At 39.5% G+C, this 22870-nt stretch overlaps 1 protein-coding gene across 3 annotated transcripts in view; it reads left to right on the top strand.

Annotated features, from left to right (window-relative positions):
- Nucleotides 1-22870, top strand: part of LOC124804930 (mediator of RNA polymerase II transcription subunit 25) — a 314698-nt gene that overhangs the window by 174462 nt on the left and 117366 nt on the right. For all 3 annotated transcript variants that reach the window (XM_047265308.1, XM_047265306.1, XM_047265307.1), the window contains 3 exons: nucleotides 3674-3836; nucleotides 7559-7750; nucleotides 15514-15734. In XM_047265308.1, the coding sequence (XP_047121264.1) occupies nucleotides 3674-3836; nucleotides 7559-7750; nucleotides 15514-15734 (576 nt within the window). The remainder of the gene's footprint in view (nucleotides 1-3673; nucleotides 3837-7558; nucleotides 7751-15513; nucleotides 15735-22870) is intronic.

Here is a 22870-nt window from a genome sequence, read left to right as displayed (position 1 = left end):
GCACGCCATCACTTCACTGCCGCCCCCGGCTACTTACAAAGAACTCAGACGTTTCCTGGACACAATAAATTACCACCATCGTCACCTGCCTTCTGCCACCGCCGTGCAGGCCCCGCTGACAGACTCACTGTCGGGTAAACAGACTTCAGGACTCAAACCTGTTCACTGGACTGCACCTATGCTGGAGGCTTTCAATGCACTAAAGACTTCTTTAGCTCACACCGTGACACTCGCCCACGCTGACCCCTCGGCCAAGTTGTTCATCACTACGGACACCAGTGACATCACAGTGGGAGTGGTAGTACAGCAACGCAAGGCAGACATGGTTTTCCCCTAATCATTTCTTCTCTAAAAAACTATCAACAGCTCAGAAGAAATACTCCACTTTCGATAGAGAACTCCTTGCAGTCTACAAGGCCGTCAAACACTTCTGCCCCAACTAGGAGGGTTGCTCATTCTTCATCCTCACAGATCACAAACCACTCGCAATCATTTTCTGCTCCCCCCCCCCCCCCACCCCCACCCCCACCCCCCCTCCGAGGACCCACCCCCTCGGCATTTCCGTCACTTTGATCTAGTCTGCCAATCCACAACAGACGTTCACTACATCAAAGGCATGGACAACATCACCACAGATTTTTTTCGCGGTTCAATACTATTTCACGCATCATTGACTTATCCAACCTGGTCACCCTACAAGCCTCCGACGAGGAATCTCCAGCACTCCTCATGGACCCTCAAAGCTAAATTTCCCGGCATTGTGGACGAGGTGTGGTGTGACTCTCCTACCGGTACCTTACACCCGTTACTCCCACCCCTCCCCCCCCACCCCCAGCCCTCCTGCACCAGCAGGTCTTCGACACTCTGCATAATGTCGCTCACCCTGGTGTCTGTGCCACTACACAGCTCATCTCCGAGTGTTTTGTTTGGAAAAATATAAAATGGGACTGTCAGACCTGGGCTCGCAGCTGCGGCCCCTGCCAACGCAACAAAATCGGCCGCCACACCACCTCACCCCTGGACAAGTTCAACATCCCTCCAGGACAATTTCGTCATGTACGTATCGATCTTGTCGGTCCTCTTCCACCGTCAGAGGGCCTCAGATACATTCTATCCACAATTAACTGCACGTCCTGCTGGGTAGAGGCAGACACCTTACCTAACATCACTGCCAAGACCAAGGCTAATGGTTTTATCTCCTCATGGATTGCTAGGTTTGGTTGTCCGACCACCATCACCACTGACCAGATTCGGCAGTTTGAGTCTTCCCTGTTCACCATTTTATGTAACGTCTGCGGCATAAAGAAAATTGGCACCACAGCCTATCACTCACAAAGCAACGGGTTAGTGGAATGGTGGCACTGTACTCTAAAAACGGGGCTCATGTGCCACAACTGCCTCTGGTCCAAAGCACTTCCATGGGTACTTCTCAGCCTCCGTTCAACTTTCAAGTCCGACTTACTGGGAACTATCTCAGAATTCGTTTTTGGAGAGAACCCCGTCCTACCAGGGCAACTCATTCAGTCTCAAGTCCCTGAAGACTACCCCCCCCCCCCCTCACCCCAGCCCGGATTTCATAAGTTGCATGCACACCCACTTCAAACACGCACGTCTGCACCCACCTATCAGCCACTCCCCACCAGACCCTTATGTGCCAACTGCTCTCAACACTTTCTCCCATGTAATGCTGAGATATGATTCGGTCTGACAACCTCTGCAACCACCTTATCTTGGCCCCTTTAAAGTCCTCTGGCGAGGTGATACAGTTTTCAACATCATCGTCAAAGACAGTCCACACACTGTTTTGTTACACCAACTCAAACTAGCATTCGTGGACTCTGGTGTCCCTCTGCTGGCTCAGTCTGATCCTCCTAACGACTCTCCCGCCAGTGTCCCTCCCGCCATGGAGTCTGACAATGTTTCTCCTCAGGCCACCACGCCGTTTTGTTCACCCGACGCCTCCCCGTCACCTTTCGCAGGTTTCTCAGATACAACACCCTCCACCCCGTGTGCAGGTTTCTCTGCTACCTCATTGACTATGGAGACACCATCTCCCATAGTCACCTTGCTCTGCAACGTACCCCCACACCGCGTGGACGACATTTCAATTGTCACTCTCGACGACCGAGTTCTCATTCTACTCACAGACACCGCTGCCCCGCCACCCAACGGCCAGTTAAACGTCAGTGTTGTGCATAGCCTCACTCTCCCTTGTGAGTGCGACCCGACGACAGTTCGCGCCTTCATCTCGCTAGACGGCTCGATTAGCATCTGGGCTTACCACACCTACACCCCGCCATCCACCGTTCAGCCCGCCTGCTCTTGGGCTGGCCACCGCATTGTCTGTCCTCGCTGGCTCAACAACTTCGAAGTGGACCTGCCTCCCATCGCTCCGCCTCCGCACCCTGTCCCGGTCGGTGTGTAGGTCCTGGTCGTGTGTCTACCAGCTCGTACGACCACCAACAACAGTGTCGATGCCCACATGGTCTCCCTCAAGTCTCAATGCAGCACTTCATACTGGAGGGGGCGGGGGGTTGTCTGTGTGGCATCGATAGGTCATATTGACCATAGACAACATTAATCTTCGGAACTCGGGACACTCATCTGAGCTGCCTGTTAATTCAGTCTGTTCGTATACCTTGTACTGTGTGCATGTGTATGATAATTATCGAAATATATGCATGTGTGGATATAATTGGGGACAATTTATTCAGTGTACCGCTATTCGTATCCTGTTCCCAAAGAAGTAAAAAAATTACAAAACTAAGCTGAAACATCAGGTTAGCTGTGAACTAGCATTGAATACTCCAAACTCTTGTAACTGACGTACAGCCTTGGGAGATGGGATGGATGGGCTGGGGAGGGAGGGGGACGGGGGAGGTAGTTGAGAGGGAACGGTGTTGCATCAGCAAGAGTAGACTATATCATCTAATGATCATGTTGTCTTTTAAAGTGATGTAAGGCTCTTGGGTTTCCAGCTGAGAGAGTGAGTGTCACATCATCTTGTGGTGAAGTGACATTGTTAAATATGATATAAATAACACTTTTTGAAACACTAAACCATTTATACAAATTTGATGGATTGGGAACCTGGGGTAATTACATTACTGTGACATTGTGAAGGAAAGCATAGGCCATTCTTGACACTGACGTTTGCTGATACTGATAAACTGTTCCTTTTGTATCATATAATCCAAAATGAATGTTCACACTGTTTTAAAATATTCAACATAAGGCATACAAAAAATTTTACATCATTAGCAAGGGGCTTTTGATGATTGGCATGAGAAGTTTATATATTGAAGAACAATGTAGTTATGTTATTAATAACTCATGTCTCAGGAAAAAGGAACAAGTGTATTCTGATGCATAATGAAGTCTTAATATTGTCAATAGTATATCATAGTAAAAACTGTGCTGTAGAATTCTGTTGTCAGGCTATGAAAATCTGTTGCTTATGTGGATAAGAAATATTTTTTGGTAATCAACAGATACAAGACAACAAGAAGAGCATACATCATTCGACCACATCTCGCGTAATAAACATTATTTTCTTTTCAGTGCATATTGGAACACCTTGAGATCGTGGTGGCTGTGATACATTCCTTTTTTGGGTTATGTATAACTTCATGTTTGTTACTTGATACTAAAAGCAAATATATTTTTTTCACAGGAATGCTGACACATGGCCTCAGAAACTAATCATGCAGTTGGTGCCAAAACAACTGATGGCAGTTATTGATGGATTTGTCCTGTACAATTCAAATCCTCTGCACTTCCATCCACAGAATTGCAAAGCCCTTGAATCTGTGGTCAAAATTATGCGTTATGGTTTTGTAAGTTATTAGTTCTTATTGCGTACTTTATCATGGATAAACTTAATTTTTGTTAGTAATAATTTTTATAAAAAGAAATTTGAACTAGCTGCTTTGCATTTTGTGGAGGAACATCTTATTTGTCCATAACATGTAGAAATATCATTAAAAAATAAATAAGCTGTGTTATGAGCACAAGTAACTACAGAAAGAGCACTCATACTTCATAGTACAAACATGTTATGATTTAGATATGCCTTGCTTTATAAACCAGCCCAGGAGTTACTGAGCTCATGTTACAGATTTTCCAGAATTCTTGAATTGGTTTTTATTGTTATGTCACATCCATTAAAAGTTATATTAGTCCCCTTTTTGTGAAAATGTAGCCCACTGATAAGAGCACATCTTGACCAAGCAGCACAGAAAAACTGAATGCTACAATTAAATATGGTGCTGGAAAGAATAAATAAAAAAAAAACAAACACACACCTCTAGCTCGTTAAAGGATTTTTCCAAAAGCCAGCTAGTGATTGTCATCAGATAACTATGTCAAAATTTACGCAAGAGACAAATTAGAAAAGCTTTTTTATAAATATTACAAAGCTACTGTAACATCAGGAATGAAAGTACATATTGAGTACAGGTACTTACAATATGCTTAGGAAAGCTCATACAACTGAGAAATAGAAAAAAAATATACTGTCTCCTGCGCAGTTGCCTTTAGGCATATTGGGAAAAAATGTTCTTTTGAGATGTTGCATGCCAGACTGAAGGCAGGAGACTAGAGGACTGTATTATTTCATCTTGGCACCATATAGCATTAAAACAAACAAGGACACAGCTTTTAAAATATGCAAAATGTTGTGAATATCCCTTATACATTATATCTGTTTTTTACAAAAAAGTCATATCATCAATGATAAAATAAAACATAGATTACATTATGAGCCAAAACCTGTTATAGGGCGTATCTAAGGATCATACAACAGACTAGGCACAGTGTGCAAATATTCCACTGAGAGAGAGAGAGAGAGAGAGCGCAATGTAAAGGCCATCATTGTAAAAGAGGACTTTACAATTTCTAATTACTGTTTTCTGAACAAAGTAAACAAACTGCAAGCTGTTGAGAACACAGGTGGGTCATATCAAAAAACAAAACCTTATTACAAAATAATAAACTTTTCCAACCACATCAGGGTAGACTGTGGATCAATAGAAATGGGGGGGGGGGGGGGCCACTAAATGCAGGGTAGGGGGAAGATGAGATTGTAGGCCATTAAACTGAAACTTCACGAGTATGTTCACAAGTATAACAGCATCATTAGAACATGTTACTTCCCCCTTCCCTACCCCTCCTCCCCCCCCATCCTCCTCCCCCCCCATCCTCCCCCCCCCATCCTCCTCCCCCCCCCATCCTCCTCCCCCCCCCATCCTCCTCCCCCCCCATCCTCCTCCCCCCCATCCTCCTCCTCCCGGTAATATGCTTCAATGATGCTGTTGATGCTGTTATACTTGTGAACATACAACATACTTATGAGGTTTCAGCTTTATGGCCTACCTTAAAAGAGAATAACGTGCTGAAAAAAGTAGCAAGATGATTTCTGTTATAGTGTAATTTTAAATGTCATAATGTTTATTATATAAAATTTAGTGAAAATGTACCACTGGAGTAACATTCTCACCCATTGCCCCACCCCCCCACCCCCATCCCCCAACTTTTTCTGTTCCCCTCCATCCCTTCCTGCTGCTACCCTTGCTTTCAGCTCCTTCGTTCTGCCCTGCACCCTCACCCGACCATCCCTTGCCTATTTTCCTACCCCTGCCCCCCCTCCTCAACATCTATCTCATTGTTCCCTATCCTGCCCTTAGTGCCTCCCTCCATAGCCTCCCCCTATTCTTGTCTATCCCTAGCCCAGCCTAACATGGTTGGAAAAGTTTATTATTTTGTGATAAGATTTCGTTTTTTGACGTGACCCATAGGTAGCCTCAATTGGTTGAAGTCTGTTTGCTTTGTTTGGAAAACAGTAATTAAAATTTGTAATGTCTTCCTTTATAATGATAGCCTTCACATTGCTCTCTCTCTCTCTCTCTCTCTCTCTCTCTCTCAATGGAATATTTGGACATTGTGCCTAGTGTGCTGTACAATCTTTGTTTATGTATGATATTACTGTGTCTGTGGTAATCCAAATTATGCTGTAAAATTTGTTTTGATATGTGTTCATGTCTGAAGAAACAAGCACTGTGGCAACTACAGATGTTGAGAAATACATGAAATGAATTCGCTGTTGCGAATGTGGACTACCATCAGCTGTAAAATGGAATGACAATGAAAGTCAGTGCCGGACCGGGACTGGAACCTGAGTTTTCCTTTTTTGGCAAGTGGTTGCCTTACATCTTGACTATCTGTGCATGACTCATGGTCAGACCCAAACTTCCATAGGTCATCAACCATCTGTGTACAACACAGGTACTGTAATATTGTATTTATCTGCCTACACCTGGCAAGCAATTTTCAAGTAAACTGTCTTCCTCATTTTGGGAATATACATAATGGATGCATGAGTGTAGGTTGTAGATGCATGATTGATGACATATGGAAGTTTGGGTGTGGCTGTGAGCCTTGCTCATGTAGCCAAGTGGTAAGGCGACTGCTCGCGAAAAGCGGGAAACCCAGGTTTGAGTTCTGGATCTGCACAAATTTTCTTTCTTGTCATTCTATTACACAGCTGGTGGGGTAGTCCATATTCACAACTGCGAATACATTTCATGTACTTTTTATATGCCCCATGACAGGTTTTGGCTCATAATGTATTGTGTGTTTTATTTTTCATTGACAACATGACATTTATTGTAAAAAAACAGATGTAATGTGGTAAGGGATATCCACAATGTATTGTATATTAAAAAAGCTGTATGCTGGTTTGTTTTGATGTTTGAGATCAATGCCATCTGGCGTCAGGTTGAAATAATCTGGACTCTGTGTCTGCTCCCTACAGTCTGGCATGCAATATCTCAAAATAACATCTTTTGCAAATACCTAACAACAGTTGCACGTGAAATCGTAAGTTTTTCTGGTATTGCTCACTTGTACAAGCTTCCCTAAGCATGTTGTAAGTACTTGCACTCAATACGTAGTTTCGTTCCTGATGTTACATTGACCTTGTAATATTTATATAAAAGCTTTTCTAATTTAACTTTTGTGTAAATTTTGCCACAGTTGTCTGATGATGATCATTTGAAATGCATCATAAATAAAATATTTAGTGATCAAGACGTTTCCATGGAATTACTACCTACATGCACTTTTTATAGTTCTTTGTTGTTTTCTTCCATGGTTTTGTCTTGTTGCTTTCTGTTATTTGTAATATCTTTTCATCCCATGTTGTACTTTCATTCAATAATTCTTCAGTTTTTTTTTTACTTTTGTAACCATCTGAATCCTTCACTACTGCTTCAAGTTTTACTTCATATTTAAGATAATTAGTAGCATGTTATGAGCCTCAGTTGATATAATTGATTAAAATATTGTGAAATATAGAGTCATTGCATGTTTCAGTTTTACGTTTTTTATATTATGTTCATGCTGATCAGTCTCATGTTCTGACACATGGAAGACTTCATGTTATTTACAAAATCTTTCTTGATATGTTAATAACTGTGCATAATTTGTTCCCTAAAGTGCAACAATGAGTAACTGATGAATATACATTACTCACTGTGTCATAATCTTTATGATATTTCAGGCGGGCTGTGTTTATTTCAAGAGCATATCGCCAGAGGCAGAAAGTGACTTGAAATATGTTATCCTTTTGTACATATCAGACCAGCATGAATTCGTGGGATTTATCCCTAAGAATCAGACAACGTTATTAGACAATCTCAGTCGTGCCCTAAAGCAAAAAATGTCAAGCCTGATATTGAGAAATCAGTCCCAGGTATGTTTCTGTTTTATCATGTATTGATAAGTGTGTAATAGAAGAAAAGAAGGAAAAATGAAATTGTATTTTTATGACTAGTTTTAATGCCTATTAGAATCTGACTTTAGCAGCGGTATGGGTTGTGGGACATATAGACATATACAGGTTGGTATGTGCACATGCAATTGCTTGCTTTCTCTCCCTCTCTCCCTCTCTCCCTCCCTCTCTCTCTCTCTCTCTCTCTCTCTCTCTCTCTCTCTCTCTCTCTCTCTCTCTCTCTGACAGAGAGAGAGAGAGAATAACAAAACATGTGAAAAGACCAATGCCAAGGTGAACAAAAACCTATACTGATATGATCAATACTCCTCATGCTATTGTAGATTTCTCTCTAGAACAGTTGAAGATAGGATGACCAGGTGAATCTAGCCATTTGTAAGACAGAAGCTAGATCCATATTTATTGAAAAATCATTGAGAAACATGATTTATATATGAAAGAGGTTGCTTGCAAAACATTTGTTTAACCAATTTCTGAGTTCTGTGTTTTGGCTCGGAATCTTTAAAGACGATCAGCATGACTCATCATTGGTTTGTTTAGTTAATGTCACAGCAATACTCAGGAAACTTCAGTGAGAGTTATTACAAGAAAGACATTGTATGGCATTGCATAGTACAGACATAGATGTAGATGGAGCAACATACTCAACTTCAGTACAGTTGCTGTAAGATTTCCCTAGCTATAGTTCTCTTGTTATTTTTCCCTAAGCTATTGTTTGTAGTATACAAGGAACAATCAAAAAGTAATGGGAATTTTTTTGTTTTTCTTAAAGAATCTTTATTTATTCATCAACAGTAACTTTTCCCCCTTCAAAGTAATCCCACACTTCTGGACCACACTTTTCACTATGGTATTCAGCTCCTCCAGTGATTCTGTTTTTATCTCATTAATGGTGGTGAAATGACATCCTTTTGTACTTCTCTCCAGCCTCAGGAACAAAAAGAAGTTGCAGTGGGCCATGTCTGGCAAATGCGATGGCTGAGGCAACATAATAGTTTTGTTTTTTGCCATAAAGTCATGAACAAGCATTGAGGTGCAAGCGGGAAAATTATCGTGATGCAATTTACGTGAGTGATTTTGCCACAATTCTGCTCATTTTCTTCAGATTGCGTCACGCAAAACTGCAGGCAGTTTTCCTTATTAACCAAATGAACATAAGACAGGAACTCCATTGTAATTGAAGGAAATGGTGAGAGGAACCTTCACACATGATCGAACTTGTCAAATTTTTTTAGTCTTGGCTCTTCAGGCAGTTGCCAATGGGACGACTAGACCTTGTTTTTGATGTCATACCCATGTATTGTTACCTGTTATAACCTTCCTGGATATTTGTTGACTGAGCTATGACTACACGATGTTGTTTTCGGTGAAAATTCAACAATTTCAGAAAGGATTTTGCTGTTGCATTGTTCATGCCCAATACTTCCAAAAATATTGCTTGGCTTTAGCCAGAGGATATGCTGACACCATCAGCAACCTCTGTAATGAAGCTGTGGCTATTTTCCAGAACCATTTTCTTTACTTCTTCCACATAGTTATCAGTAATTGATGTGCTATGGTGGTCATTTCTCGACACTGCCTGAAATGTTTATACCACTTGTAAACTCATCTTACTCATAGTAGATTTGCCAAAAAATACAATTAACATTTCGAATGCATTGCTGTACTGTGTCCCATCCTTCAGGCAAAATTTAATGCAAATTCTTTGATCTGTCTTTTTCGAAAGTAAAAACATGCTGAACAATCAAAAACACATAGAACATTTTTGCCTATCAACAAGAAACAAAATATTCAAAATGACTGAAAATGCATCAGGAACAGGTGTACCAACAACAACAAAAAATATTAAAAAAAGAAAAAAATTGAAAATTGTGTGTATAGGGCCTGCGGAATTAAAAAAAATCAGTGTTACTTTTTGATTGCAACTCATATAAGCTATTTGTGTTATGTTAGTGGAAATAAACTAAAAAAAGAGCATAGTTCTCTGAAAACTAGTGACATTCTTTGTGCTGTTATGCATGTTTACACATGCATCAGTCAGCTTCAGATGAGTGATTCTGATACCTTTCCATGGTTTTTATTTAATTGGTTGTGTTCTCTGGTATGTGTTGATCACCCACAGGACACAAAGTAGGAGGAGGCAAAGAAGCCGTAAGTGATTTGTTTCTTCTACATGTCAGCATTGTGTCAAAGACTATTGGTCATATTATGAAAAAGCATAAGGAACATTGCATGTTCAATCTGTCTGCCAAAGCTAGGTCACTTCAACACCAGCTATGTAATGCTCCGTTAGGGATAGCAAAGACTAGTTAAAACGCATACTGTAGCCATTAAGCAACTATTCTTCTCTATCAGTGGTGCAATGGAAAGTACCCTCTGCCATGCACTTTACAGTAGTTTGCAGAATATAAATGTAGATTGGAGGCTGGCTGGTGTGGCCGTGCGGTTCTAAGCGCTTCAGTCTGGAACTGCGTGACCGCTACGGTTGCAGGTTTGAATCCTGCCTCGGGCATGGATGTGTGTGATGTTCTTAGGTTAGTTAGGTTTAAGTAGTTCTAAGTTCTGGGGGACTGATGACCACAGATGTTAAGTCCCATAGAGCTCAGAGCCATTTTTGTAGATTGGAAAGTCTAACATTTATGAATATATTCTTCAGTGCAATAACATGGGATGAAACAATGCCATGTTTCTCGGGGGCAGTTAGTACAATTTTTGTTGAAACAAATCAAAACCGTTCTCATAATCTTATCAGTAGCCAGAATATGTAATCTTGTTCATTGATCCATTTTACCATTTCATTCACAACTTGCAAATGATTATTTATGTTGTATCTACTTCCATGAATCCAGTTTACTTCTTTGTTTGATTAAAATGATTTTTTTATCTGGTTGATAATGATGTGGCTCAGTGGATATTTTAATACAAATACAAACCACAGGTCTCTTTCTGCAACTCAGTACTTCAGTCATCTCTGCCAAAGATTTGGTTTGTCAAAAATACCAAACTAAGTCATGGCTTGGAGTCAACATTAAACTGTGTGTCCTCCTTTAACTGTGTGGACAAGTCAGTTTCAAGGTCAGAGGAAGTCAAGTACATTGATGGATATCAGCTATTAAACCGTCTGTGAAACCAAACAGTAAATTCACATAGTGACTTAAGGCAACTACATGTTTCATCCTAGAACCAGATTGGTGTTCTATGGTGTAAGAATACTCTTCCAAGACAAAAACCTATCTTACTATTCTTGGTGCCAAGTCCTTCTTATCCATAGTCTTCTGGATTGCAGTGCAGTCCATTACAATTTTAAAATGTATTCCTAGTACATACATCTGGCACTTTCATAAAGCGTTAACAATAGCTAAAACTTGAAGCTAGTAATGACTGTATCTTTCCTCTTCAGTTTTTTTTTTTTTTTTTTTTTTTTTTTTTTTTTTTTTTTTTTTTTTTTTTTTCGCTCATATACAAGACTGCATGGAACTTATCATGGGAAGATTATTGTGTTAACACAGCTCCAAAATTGTATTTGCTTGCTGCCACGTGTAGTTCCGTTTTGTATTCTGGGTTGTAAGTTTTGATAATTGGATCCGATTAAAGAATAACTTCGAACATCTTGAACACTTGCCTCTGCTCTTCTTCAAACTTCAGTTCTTGATTATTTCTCAGTAAATCTTTGCAAAGGTTTGGCAACTGCGTAATAATTTGAGATAAACGTCCCAAAGCATTCTGTAAGACCTAGGAAACTTTTTATTGCTGTGATGTGAGGTGTGAGGTTGATAACCATGAGGGTTGTGGGATACCAACAACATGTACCGAATTTATCCAACCTTGGCCAAGAGACTACTAATCATCTGAGTCAGATGATTGTCAGGATGACTGAATGTGGGATTCGGATGGGGGCTGTGTGGGTTTCCCGTTTGAAGAGACTGGAGACATACTGAAGAAGCTGAATATTGGAAAGTAATTTTGTGTGCCCATGGAGAAACAACGTTCATGGAAAAATCATGACTTTGTTGGTTAAGCTTTTTTTTAGTTCAGTATTAATGTTTGTAATGAGGAGATTAATAAGTAGTTCATTTTCACATCACACAACACCAGTCAGTTTTATTAATTGCTGCTTTAATTAAATGCATATTTTACCATGAAAACCTTACATGTGCAACCTGTGTATGCAGGAGGCAGGTAGCGTGTTTGTTTACACCAAGCTCTTGTTTACTGCATAGAGTCTCTGAATTATTGGACTCTAGCTGATTTTTGTATGTAGCTTGCTTTTGATCTATTCTGTAGATATAAAATGCTATATATTTGGGTCAGATGTAACTGCTGACATTATTGTTTGATGTAGTTTATTTTTCTATATCTATATGATCTCTATATGGTATTAGTAGTCAAAATTTTGTTGATTAGTGTAATTATGTATTTAGTTTATTTGCAATAGCTTGGCCACTCTTCATCATACAGACTGTAATGAAGTGTCTATCACAAGCTCACTCATTAGTAGTTGAAAGTTATTAAAGGGTTTTTCCATCTGATCTTCCCAGATTGTCCAACGTGATACACAAATGTCAGACTCCAACTCTTACCTTCATTTATACTATGCTTCATCTTAATCCCCTTGTGCTGCCTGCCATTCACTATGCACATTCTCCAGCTTAACTTACCTCTTGGCTGGTGTTATTGACATCAGTCGCTTCACTTGTTGCCTCTGTTTGTCACATTACAGCTGGTTTTGCATTGAGCCTGTGTGATAAAGTGTTCAGACAAATAATGACACCACAAATCTTACAGTATACCTAAGTGTTAGAGAGTCCTAATAATTTTTACGATAAACATTCTTCTCAAAAAGCAGTAAGAGTGAAGAGAGAACCTCTGCCATGGCTTACAGACCACCTCAGAAAAGTTATGAGTGTCAGAGATGCAACACACAGGATGTACAAATAGTGCCAGACCTCTGATAACCATCTTACCTACAGACAACCACACAATCAAGTTAGTCAGTCTGTGAGAAATTCAAAACTGACATTTGCCCACTCGCTAATGCGGGACCTTCACACACCTGTTGTCATGTGGTAAAATCTGTGAGGTCCAGGCAAACCTAAATCTGCAGCTGAACCACTACTTCTTATTGAGGATCTAAACAACAGTTTCACTATGCTGATATCTTTACTTCACAAACACGTAAGGGTGCAAAACATCGTCTCTCTCTTGAAATATCAGAGGATGACACAAATGAAAAGCTTTTCTGCAACTGGAAAGCCTTAATATGATTAGGACTTCCATTGTGCTTATTCATTTGGCTGCCACAGTACATGATAATATAACAGTGCAGAAGACCAGTCTTCTAGTCAGTCCTCAACTGCCCAAAATAATGGATATTTTTTTACCATTCTCTGACCTGCAGCATCTTCTCGTCATCTTGGAAGCAGGGACACAAAACCAAGAAGGGACCCATCAAACAACTTTCCGACTAAAGGCCCATTTGCATTCTACCAGCATTATCCAAGTCTTAAGGAATACACAGTCCATGAACTGCTTATCAATTCTTCAATCTAAATGGATAGATAAAAAATCTACTCACCAAGCAGCGTCAGGGGAACACACGCACAGAAGGGTTTAACTTATACAAGTTTTTGGAGCCAGTGGCTCCTTCCTCTGACAGAAGAGTTGAAGAGGAAGGAATAGGGGTGAAGGAAGACAACTGGAGAGGTCTAGGGAAAGGGTTACAGCTCAGAAAAGTCACCAAACTTACCAGATGGGATGAGAAAGAAAGTCTTTCCCTCTCATCCCATCCAGTAATGACTTTTCTGAACTGTACCCCTTTCCCTAAATCTCTCCAGTCCTTTTCCTTCACCCCTCTTCCTTTCCCTTCAACACTTCTGCCAGAAGAAGGAGCCACTGGCTCTGAAAGCCTGTAGAAGTTAAGCCCTTTCGTGTGTGTGTTCTGCTGCAGTCGCTTGGTGAGTAGATTTTTTATCTATTCATTTACATTGTATTAACAATAACTGATTATTCCTGTTGTTATATTTACCAGTTATTTGGCATCAAATAATGTTTTAGATAAACAACTGTCAGGTTTCTGCAAAATCGAAGCACGGCGACTGATCTTCTGAAAGTGACTGATCAACTGAAGCAAGCTGTAGACAAACAGCAGCTGACTATTATGTGCTTTTTGGATTTCAGTGAAGCTTTCAACACTGCTGACTTTGACATACTACTTGCTAAGCTCACAAGTCAAAATTTTTCTTTTAGAGCTGTACAACGATTCCATTCGTATCTTACATCCCCCCTGACAGTGTGTAATGATTGGAACTAAGTGGTCACAGTGAAGGGATGTAGTATAAGAGGTCACACAAGGATCAATATTGGGCCCATTACTTTTAACTCCCACTGAAAAGATGACGACTTCAGTTATATCTAAGTGCAAGTCCAACAAACTAGTTCACTTGTGCCTTATCTGAGTGCGTGCAGAGAACAGGTATGATACCTAACCCATCTAAAATGTAAATTGTCTCCGTCACTCACAAAAGACATTTTACCATGCAGTTCAGAGAACCTCTGGCACCATTAATCCTAAACAGCATAGAAATAACCTTTTACTCTTTTGCAGAGAGCATGGGGTTAATTCTGGAGCATCACTTAGACTGGACCGAAAACACAACCACAGTATTTAAGAAGGTGTCACAGTTACTTCATTCACTACGGAAATATAAAGAAATATTTCCTTTCAAGGTTAAAAAGAAGCTTGTAGAGTCACTAATACTCCAATTCTTGGCTGTGGTGATGCTGTTCTCCAACAACTTTCATACGAAAGCTCACACAGGCTAGAACTGGTAATGAACGCGTGTGTGCAATACATTTGTGACATACACCATATCACTCCTGCCTACAAAGAATTATCATGACTGCGTACCAATAAGTGCAGAGACTATCATCATCTGTCTCTTCTCTAATGTCTTCCCCATTATAGCACTCCCTCATATTTATGTTCAACTCTTGCAGTGTTATCTGAACAGCACAGCTGAAATACTTATTCTCAACAAAGTAAATCCTCTCTGTACCATCACATAACACTGGCATGTTCTCTAAATCATCTTCTGTATCAGGAACCTAAGTTGGAACAATCTTTCTAAAAAAAATCAGATAAATGAAATTCTTTTCAAACTTCAAAAGAAAGTTAATGCCCATCTTCTATCACAATGGTCATCTCTCCCATACACTAGTCTGCAGCCACTCTCATCAGTCTCCTTCCCCCTCAGGGTTTCACTCCCACTTATTGGTAGAGTTCTCTTTTCAAATTCTGTTGTTTCTTAACAATCACTGTCACTATCATTTCTATCTCTGCCTGTTTCTTTACCCCTTCCACTTTGATAATACTAAACATGTATTCAAATGCGCTAATCATTCTGAATGCCCTTTAGTATTACAATTAGTGTCAACCATTATTTTCATTATTATTTTATTATCATCATCATCATTGTCAGATGGTATCATCATTCTTGGTGTCTATTATTATTATTATTATTATTATTATTATTATTATTATTATTATTATTGCTGTGAATGTTTGTAATATCTTTTGTATGTGTTGTTCCTGGTCAGATGTAATCTGCTCAGGCTAAATAAGCAATAAATAAATAAATATGTTTTTATTTTTTGCAGCACAGCAAAACCTGTGTTCAACTAATAGCAATCCAGAATGATCACGTTAGAAACTTGTTTGTTAACAGGAGTTGGTTCTTGAGAAACGGCATACACAGCAACAACAACAGCAACAACAAGAGCAACCACAGCAACAACAACAGCAGCAGCCAGAGGAGGAACACCAGACCCTCTGGGAAGGACTTCTAGAGTGGATAGACAGGACAAAAAGTCCCAACGATGCTGATCAAATAATAAGACATATACCATGTCGAATTTCAGTAAAACCAAAGGACGGTGCACCAGACTTGTGAGTTGCATTTCCCATAAAATAAAAGCATCTCTCTTTACATTTCTGAATACAAGCATTATTAATTCGCAATTTAATACATTTTTGGTATGTTAAAAAGAAAACATAAAATGTTATATGAAATACTCCTCACCTGCAATGAGGACTTTGCATAAGTTTAATTTACAGGCTAAATTGACTATCCTGCATTCTTAAACTACAATGTGTATATTTACTTTATTTGTTATATGATTGGCTTTTTGTGTATAATCCCCAAATTACGTAGAATGTTTAATTTTTATTACTTAGTAACACGAAGTTGCAGGTGTTAGGAATATTATTTTTAGATTATAAATGAGTATCAAGTCTCCTAATGTTAAAGTAATCTCTACTACTACATAAAACCAAGTTCCTTTTTTAACAGTGTTACCAAAAATCTTGAAAAGTTCTTGAGCTATTATCTTCAGATTTTGACAAGATGCTGTAATAAACATTCAGATAGACATACATACATCATTCGAATATACTCTGCCGGAAAAAATTTGTACACCTGGAAAGACAACGTCAATTTTGACCCAATGATGGCATGTGCCACCTGGGGAATAGAAGATGTACTGAGAACGGTTTCAGTATCATCCACCAACAAATAGCATAGTGACATAGCTACCAAAGTGCCATTCATGTCTAGCCTGTAATAGGTAATGTTCACAGCCAGAAGGCTCAGTGTGGTGCAAAAATGTGAAGCGAGCAGGCAACCATCCCAAGGAGGTGCACTCATGCTTTCCATAGCCAACTGAACATGTGTGAAAGGGTCAAATTGTGGCCTTCCAAGTAGCAGGATGATTCTTTTGGAGAATTGCCACATAAGTTGCACATGCTGCATCTGTCTTGCAACGATGCTGGTGTCAGTTGTCACATGAACATCGGATGAACATTCTCACACCAGTAGATGTGGTTCCGGAGGTCCACAAAGCAGAGATGCTCACCAGGATTGTCATATTGTAAGGGCAGCAGTGGCTTATCCCACAGCTACCACTTCACAGATAAGAGGGCTTTTGAGCCCAGACATGTCAACATGAACTGTTGCGAACCAGTTATTAGCAGTGGTACTGCGGTCATGCACACCTCTAGTCCATCTGCCACACACACCACAGCATCAACGTGCACACCTTTTTTGTTGCCATCAGAGGATCACTTGGAAGAATGGCGTGGTGCACCATGGTCTTCAGCGATGAAGACAGATTCTGCCTACACCCAAGTAACGGTCATTTGCGTGTATGATGTAGACCTGGCGAACACTGTCTCATAGAGAACATTCGTCCAAGACATACTGGTCCCACACCAGGCCTTATGGTCTGTGGCACAGTAAGTTACAACTTTTGTTCAACTTTGGGTTTCTGGAGGGGATGATAACTGGTGCTTGGTATGTGCAGAATTTTGTGAGACATTTTCTTTTGCTGTTTTTGCAACAGGAAGGTGATGTGTTATGCCAACAGGATAATGCTTGCCCACACACTGTCCTTGAAACTCAGTGCACTGTAGGGTTGTCAGGTTGTACGTTTTTCCCGTATTCTTACGTTTTTTTACTGTTAATTTCACCTTACGTTTTTTATTTCCTCATACAGCACACTCTTCAGTATTTTTAATATTTGGCGCTGAACTATCGCAGAACCCAACACAATTCTTCCCCTTAATATACATATAACAAAAATTCACATTAATTTGGTTATATTTGTTATTATTGCCATTCAGATATAGATTTTAGGCTGGTCTACGTTTAAATTGGTACTTCTGAGGATCACTCGATCGCATAATCGATAATGTTGTCGATATACTTATTTCCGATTCTGATGTTTACAACTACAGATGTATGTAAACTAATAAACTTCATTGCAGTGATAATTTCTTGAATCCATACAGTGGAAAGTCTAGTTTTCTTAATTTACTTTTGTTCAAGAATTGTAATGAGTTCACCAGCGAAGAAGAAACGTGGCAAGCAACAGCAGTACAGTCAAGTTTACTTAAAGAAATGGGAAGATACTTTCGCGTGGGTTAGGCATGGTTTAACGTCTGATAAACATGATTTGTATGTCGTGCAGGAAGGAATTCAGCGTTTCTCATGGTGGACAGTTTGATCTCAAGCAACACGCTCAGTACAAAGGACATCAGTTAAAGGAGAAAGCAAGTAGTCAAACCATGAAAGTTTCCAAATATTTTGTGAACTCTAAGAAATCTGAAGCCATCGTTGTCATAGCTTGTGAGTTAGGACATTTTTTATCACACAGTCAAACACAACCTAAGTTATTCAAGTTTGGATTGTAGCAATAAATTGATGTCATGTATAATCACACATTCAGAAACCGCTGTAAAACTTTCCTGTGGCAAGACGAAGGCAGAAATGTTGGTGAAAAACGTATTAGCACCTAAAAGTGTCAGTGATGTTGTTAATATTCTAAAATCTCCTGAAAATAGTAAGTTTTTCTCAGTAGCAACAGACGCTTCGAATAGAGGCAACAGAAAGATGTTCTCAATTTGAATAAGATACTTTGGACCTTTAGTAGATGTACAGAACAAACTGTTGACATTTATTGAACAGCCTGATGAAACTTCAAATGCAGTAGAAAAGTTAATTGTTGATAGTGTGGAGAGCCATTAACTAAATATTAATAATTTAACTGCATATAGTGCTGACAATGCTAATGTGAATTTTGGCAGGAAACAATCTGTTTATCAATTACTGCTTTCCATAAATTCCAACCTGCAGAAAGCCAGTTGTTCAAACCATATGGTTCATAATGCGATGAAGTGTGCTATGGAAGAGCTGGAAATGGATGTAGAGAATCTTGTTTTGAAGATCTATAATCATTTCTCAGTATCAGCTAAAAGGCGTGAGGAACTGAGATCATTTTTTGAATTTATGGATTTTGAGTGGTCTGAGATATTAAGGCATGTGCCCACAAGATGGCTGTCCTTAACTCCTTCCATTAACAGATTGACTGAGTGCTGGCCAGCTATAAAGAGCTATTTCAGGAGCATTGATGCCTGTCCAAAGCAACTTGCATCAGTTTAGCTGAAGACCCAGTGAAAGGAATTATTCCTGAAATTAACTTGCATTTTGTGTAAAATATAGGAGGTCAAATGCAAACAGTATCCAAATACCTGGAGAAAAGGGAGCTAAGCATCACTGAATCACATAACAGCCTGTGCATGATGTATAAGAAGATTACACAAAGAAAGAAGGATAAATTCTATGGGAGTGAAACCAAGAAATTAATGGGAGAGATTTCATCAACATCTCTTAAAAAGATTTCATGTGAATTTGATTATTTTCTGTGACACATTGTTGAAATATCTTGAAAACCATTATGACTTCTCAGCTAGTAATAAGTATGCAAGGTTCGAACCTCTTTCTTTGAATAGGGAATTACAATATTGTGATTTTGAACTTGCAGTGGAAACACTTAATCTAAAATATAGGATCAACCTGGATCAGCTATATGAAGAATTTTGTGAAGTGAAAGATAACTTTACTAACTGTATCATTAAGGATGGTGATGTTGCGTCTAAGTGGGTAATATTCTTCACACTAGTGCCTCAACAAAAAGTGACAAATATCTCTCGGCTCATGTGTTTTATACTAAGCATACCAGGTTCAAATGCATTTGTGGAACGAGTGTTTTCGATGATGAAGAACAAGTGGACTGATGTTAGGAATAGGTGTCCACCAGAACTTATAGAATCAGAGCTTCAAGTAGTAATAAATTTTGACATGTCCTGCAAAGATTTTTTTAACCAACTAAAGAGTTATAGTACATTCCTACATAAAGCTAAATCAGTTTCAAAATACCATAGTGATATGAAGGAATAGGGCTTAAGATGTAAATGCGAGCTATTTTTGACTGAAAATGGCATTTAATAAAAATATGAATGCACTAGCCATTAAAAAATATGTCCATGAAAAATCTTCCTTTTTTTTGTGAAGAAAGTGGCAACCCTAGTGCACTGTGAGATGTGTAGCAACTTCCCTAGTCACCACGATCTCCAGACTTGGCTCCAGTTGAGCATGTCTGGGATATGCTGGGACGAGAAGTGACTTGTGAGACTTGTCAAACAACAGCTCTTACAGTACCATGTGAAGTGGTCAAGCAGGTGTGTGGTAACATACACCAGGACAGGATCTGCGATCTGTGTGATCAACTGGGTGCCAGAATAGGCACCTGCATTGTCACTTGTAGAGGCTGCACCCATGTTCTAATATGGGTGTTTCAGCATGTAATGATCCCTGGTACCATAGAACCGCATGTGCTATTGATCTGTAAATGTAATCATATCATGTACTCCATATGAACTGTTGCAAAAATAAATCTTGAGTGAATTGGAAACTTCTAAAAAGGTGTCCTGTTTTATTTTTGTTGCACAGTAGAGGAAATGCTATTTTAACTGTTAACTATTTCATCACTTTGAGATGACAGTGGAGGAAACATAACACATAGAACAACAAAATAAAATCAGTTGTTTCTATGAAATTAATATTCGGAGGTTAATGTGGATGGGGCTGGAGGCTCAATGCACACTGTTGTTTTAATCAGAAACTTGCAACACATTTATTTATCAGTAGTTTTAGTGTGTAAAAGTAAACAAAACTTCACTTTATCATAATCATACAGGGTCCGTCCCAAAAGCTCGCGGAATCATTTTTAGTAGTTGGCAACGCTGGCTGGCGAAGTGGAGCTTCGGGTGGAGAAGTTGATGGGGGACCTGAGCTTCGAAGTGAGATTGGTATCAGTCACCTGTGAGTGGTTGTTGAGGCAGGGTCACACTACATGCAGAGGTATCTACTACACCATAATCAAGCAAAAAATGGACCAGTTTTTGGAGCAGTATTGTGCAATCAATTTCTGTGTGAAACTGGGAAAAAATTGGGTGATGTTCTAAATGCTTTAGAAGGCCTACATAATGGGGCAATGAAACAAAGCCAAAGTTTCATGTGACACAAGAGGTTCCGGGAAGGTTGGGAGTCCTATGATGACGATGACCTCGAACACCTGTCAACATCACAAGTGGACAACTTGGTGCAAAAAGTGCATCAAGCTGTGGACAAGGACTGACAATAAAGTGTTTGGATGATTGCAGAGGCGTGTGAAATATCCAGAACAATTGTTCACCAGATTTTAACAGAGGATCTTCAGATGAGAAAAGTCTTGGTGTGAAAAGTTCTGACGAGTGAGATGAAGGAACAGCGTTTGTTGAAGTACCAGGAATTGCATGAGTGCTATGAAATGGACCCAGAATTTTTGCCTAGATTGATCACAGGGGACAAGATGCGGATTTTAGAGTATGATTCTGAAGCAAAGTGTCGGAGCAGCAAATGGCTCATCAAGGAGTCTCCTCATCTGGAAAAGCAATTATGAGCAAATCATGAATCAAGACAATTATCATTGTGTTTTTTGACAGAAAAGGTATGGTTCACAGTGAATTTGTGCCACAAGGACAAACAATCAACAAGGAATTTTACTATGAGGTGCTCAGACGGTTGCGTAACAGGGTTCGACATATCTGAAAAGAAATTTGCAGTATTTGGATTGAGAACCATGACAATGTGTCAAAACACACTGTGCTGGTTGTGTCAGAGTTGCTGGCCAAAATGGGTGTGACAATGCTGCCCCAGGCACTGTACAGCCGTGATCTGGCACCAGCAGACTTCTTTTTCTTCCCAAGGATCAAAAGAGCCCTGAAAGGAACTTGGCATGGGATGCTGGAGGTGGTAAAAGCAACTTCAATGACTGCTCTGAAGGAGATTTCCTTTGACGACTTCCAGGGTGCCTTCAGTGATTGGGTGAAGCAGTGGCAATGGTACACCAAAGCAGGGGGAGAACACTGAAAAATTCTGGAAAGATTGTAGACTGATATTGAATAAATGATTTTAAAAAATTCATTCTGGGAACATTGGGACAGAGTGCTGAAATTAGTTAACTGGCTGAATGTAATTTTAACATTGTGCCTTGGTATTTAAAAAAAAATAAAAAATGTGCATTTCATCACACACTGAAACAAATCTACTGTTTCACTGTTTTTTATGACCACTGCACCTGATTTTGACACATTACCTTTTAATGTAAATTTCTAGGCATATTTCCCAGCTAAATGATATTTTAAACAGAGATAGAGATTTATCTTTAAAATTCATTGCCATCTTTTGGTGCTGGAATTTGCTTTCCCATAGCATAATGATAACGATAAATAGTTTAGACAAGAAGAGAATTGAAGCTTTCGAAATGTGGTGCTACAGAAGAATGCTGAAGATTAGATGGGTAGATCACATAACTAATCAGGAGGTATTGAATAGAATTGGGGAGAAGAGGAGTTTGTGGCACAACTTGACTAGAAGAAGGGATCGGTTGGTAGGACATGTTCTGAGGCATCAAGGGATCACCAATTTAGTACTGGAGGGCAGCGTGGAGGGTAAAAATTGTAGAGGGAGACCAAGAGATGAATACACTAAGCAGATTCAGAAGGATGTAGGTTGCAGTAGGTACTGGGAGATGAAGAAGCTTGCACAGGATAGAGTAGCATGGAGAGCTGCATCAAACCAGTCTCAGAACTGAAGACAACAACAACAACATAGCATAACATTACTTTAATGATTGTTGAATATGGGAAAAGATGTTATTTGAAGGTACCAAACTTGGAATTACTCATACTTTGTGAATAAAAACATGTAACATACTATTCTGGTAAAAATGAAATAATTATTCAAGAAATTTACATTCACACTGGAGAGAGATTCTCTCTCAACTTAACTTTCAGTAATGGCTGCTGCCCAACTTGTTCACAAATTCTGATAACACTGTGAATAAAAAATGCTTAAGTGTTCAATTGCTGTAGTGAGCGCTCTGTTGGCCTCTGTTGAAAATGTTACACAACTTTCCAAGCAGCTGTACCATGGCTTACTTATGGCTCTTGAAGATAGCTTGAACCACATAAAAGTTGCTGAATGCTTAGTATGAAATACCAACTATCATCCATTTGGAGCTTTTCGATGTCCATATCACCACTGTAATATGGGCTTTTCCTTATATGCAGAAACAGAGCCACAGTTAACCGACTTCAATGATGATCAGCTTCTTCACAAGTAGCATTATTATATATAAGTGTTC

Source organism: Schistocerca piceifrons, chromosome 7 (genome assembly GCF_021461385.2).
Source record: "Schistocerca piceifrons isolate TAMUIC-IGC-003096 chromosome 7, iqSchPice1.1, whole genome shotgun sequence".
In the NCBI taxonomy this organism is placed as follows: domain Eukaryota; kingdom Metazoa; phylum Arthropoda; class Insecta; order Orthoptera; family Acrididae; genus Schistocerca; species Schistocerca piceifrons.
The sequence above is the reverse complement of the archived record's forward strand: the minus strand, read 5'-3'. Positions and strand labels throughout refer to the sequence as shown.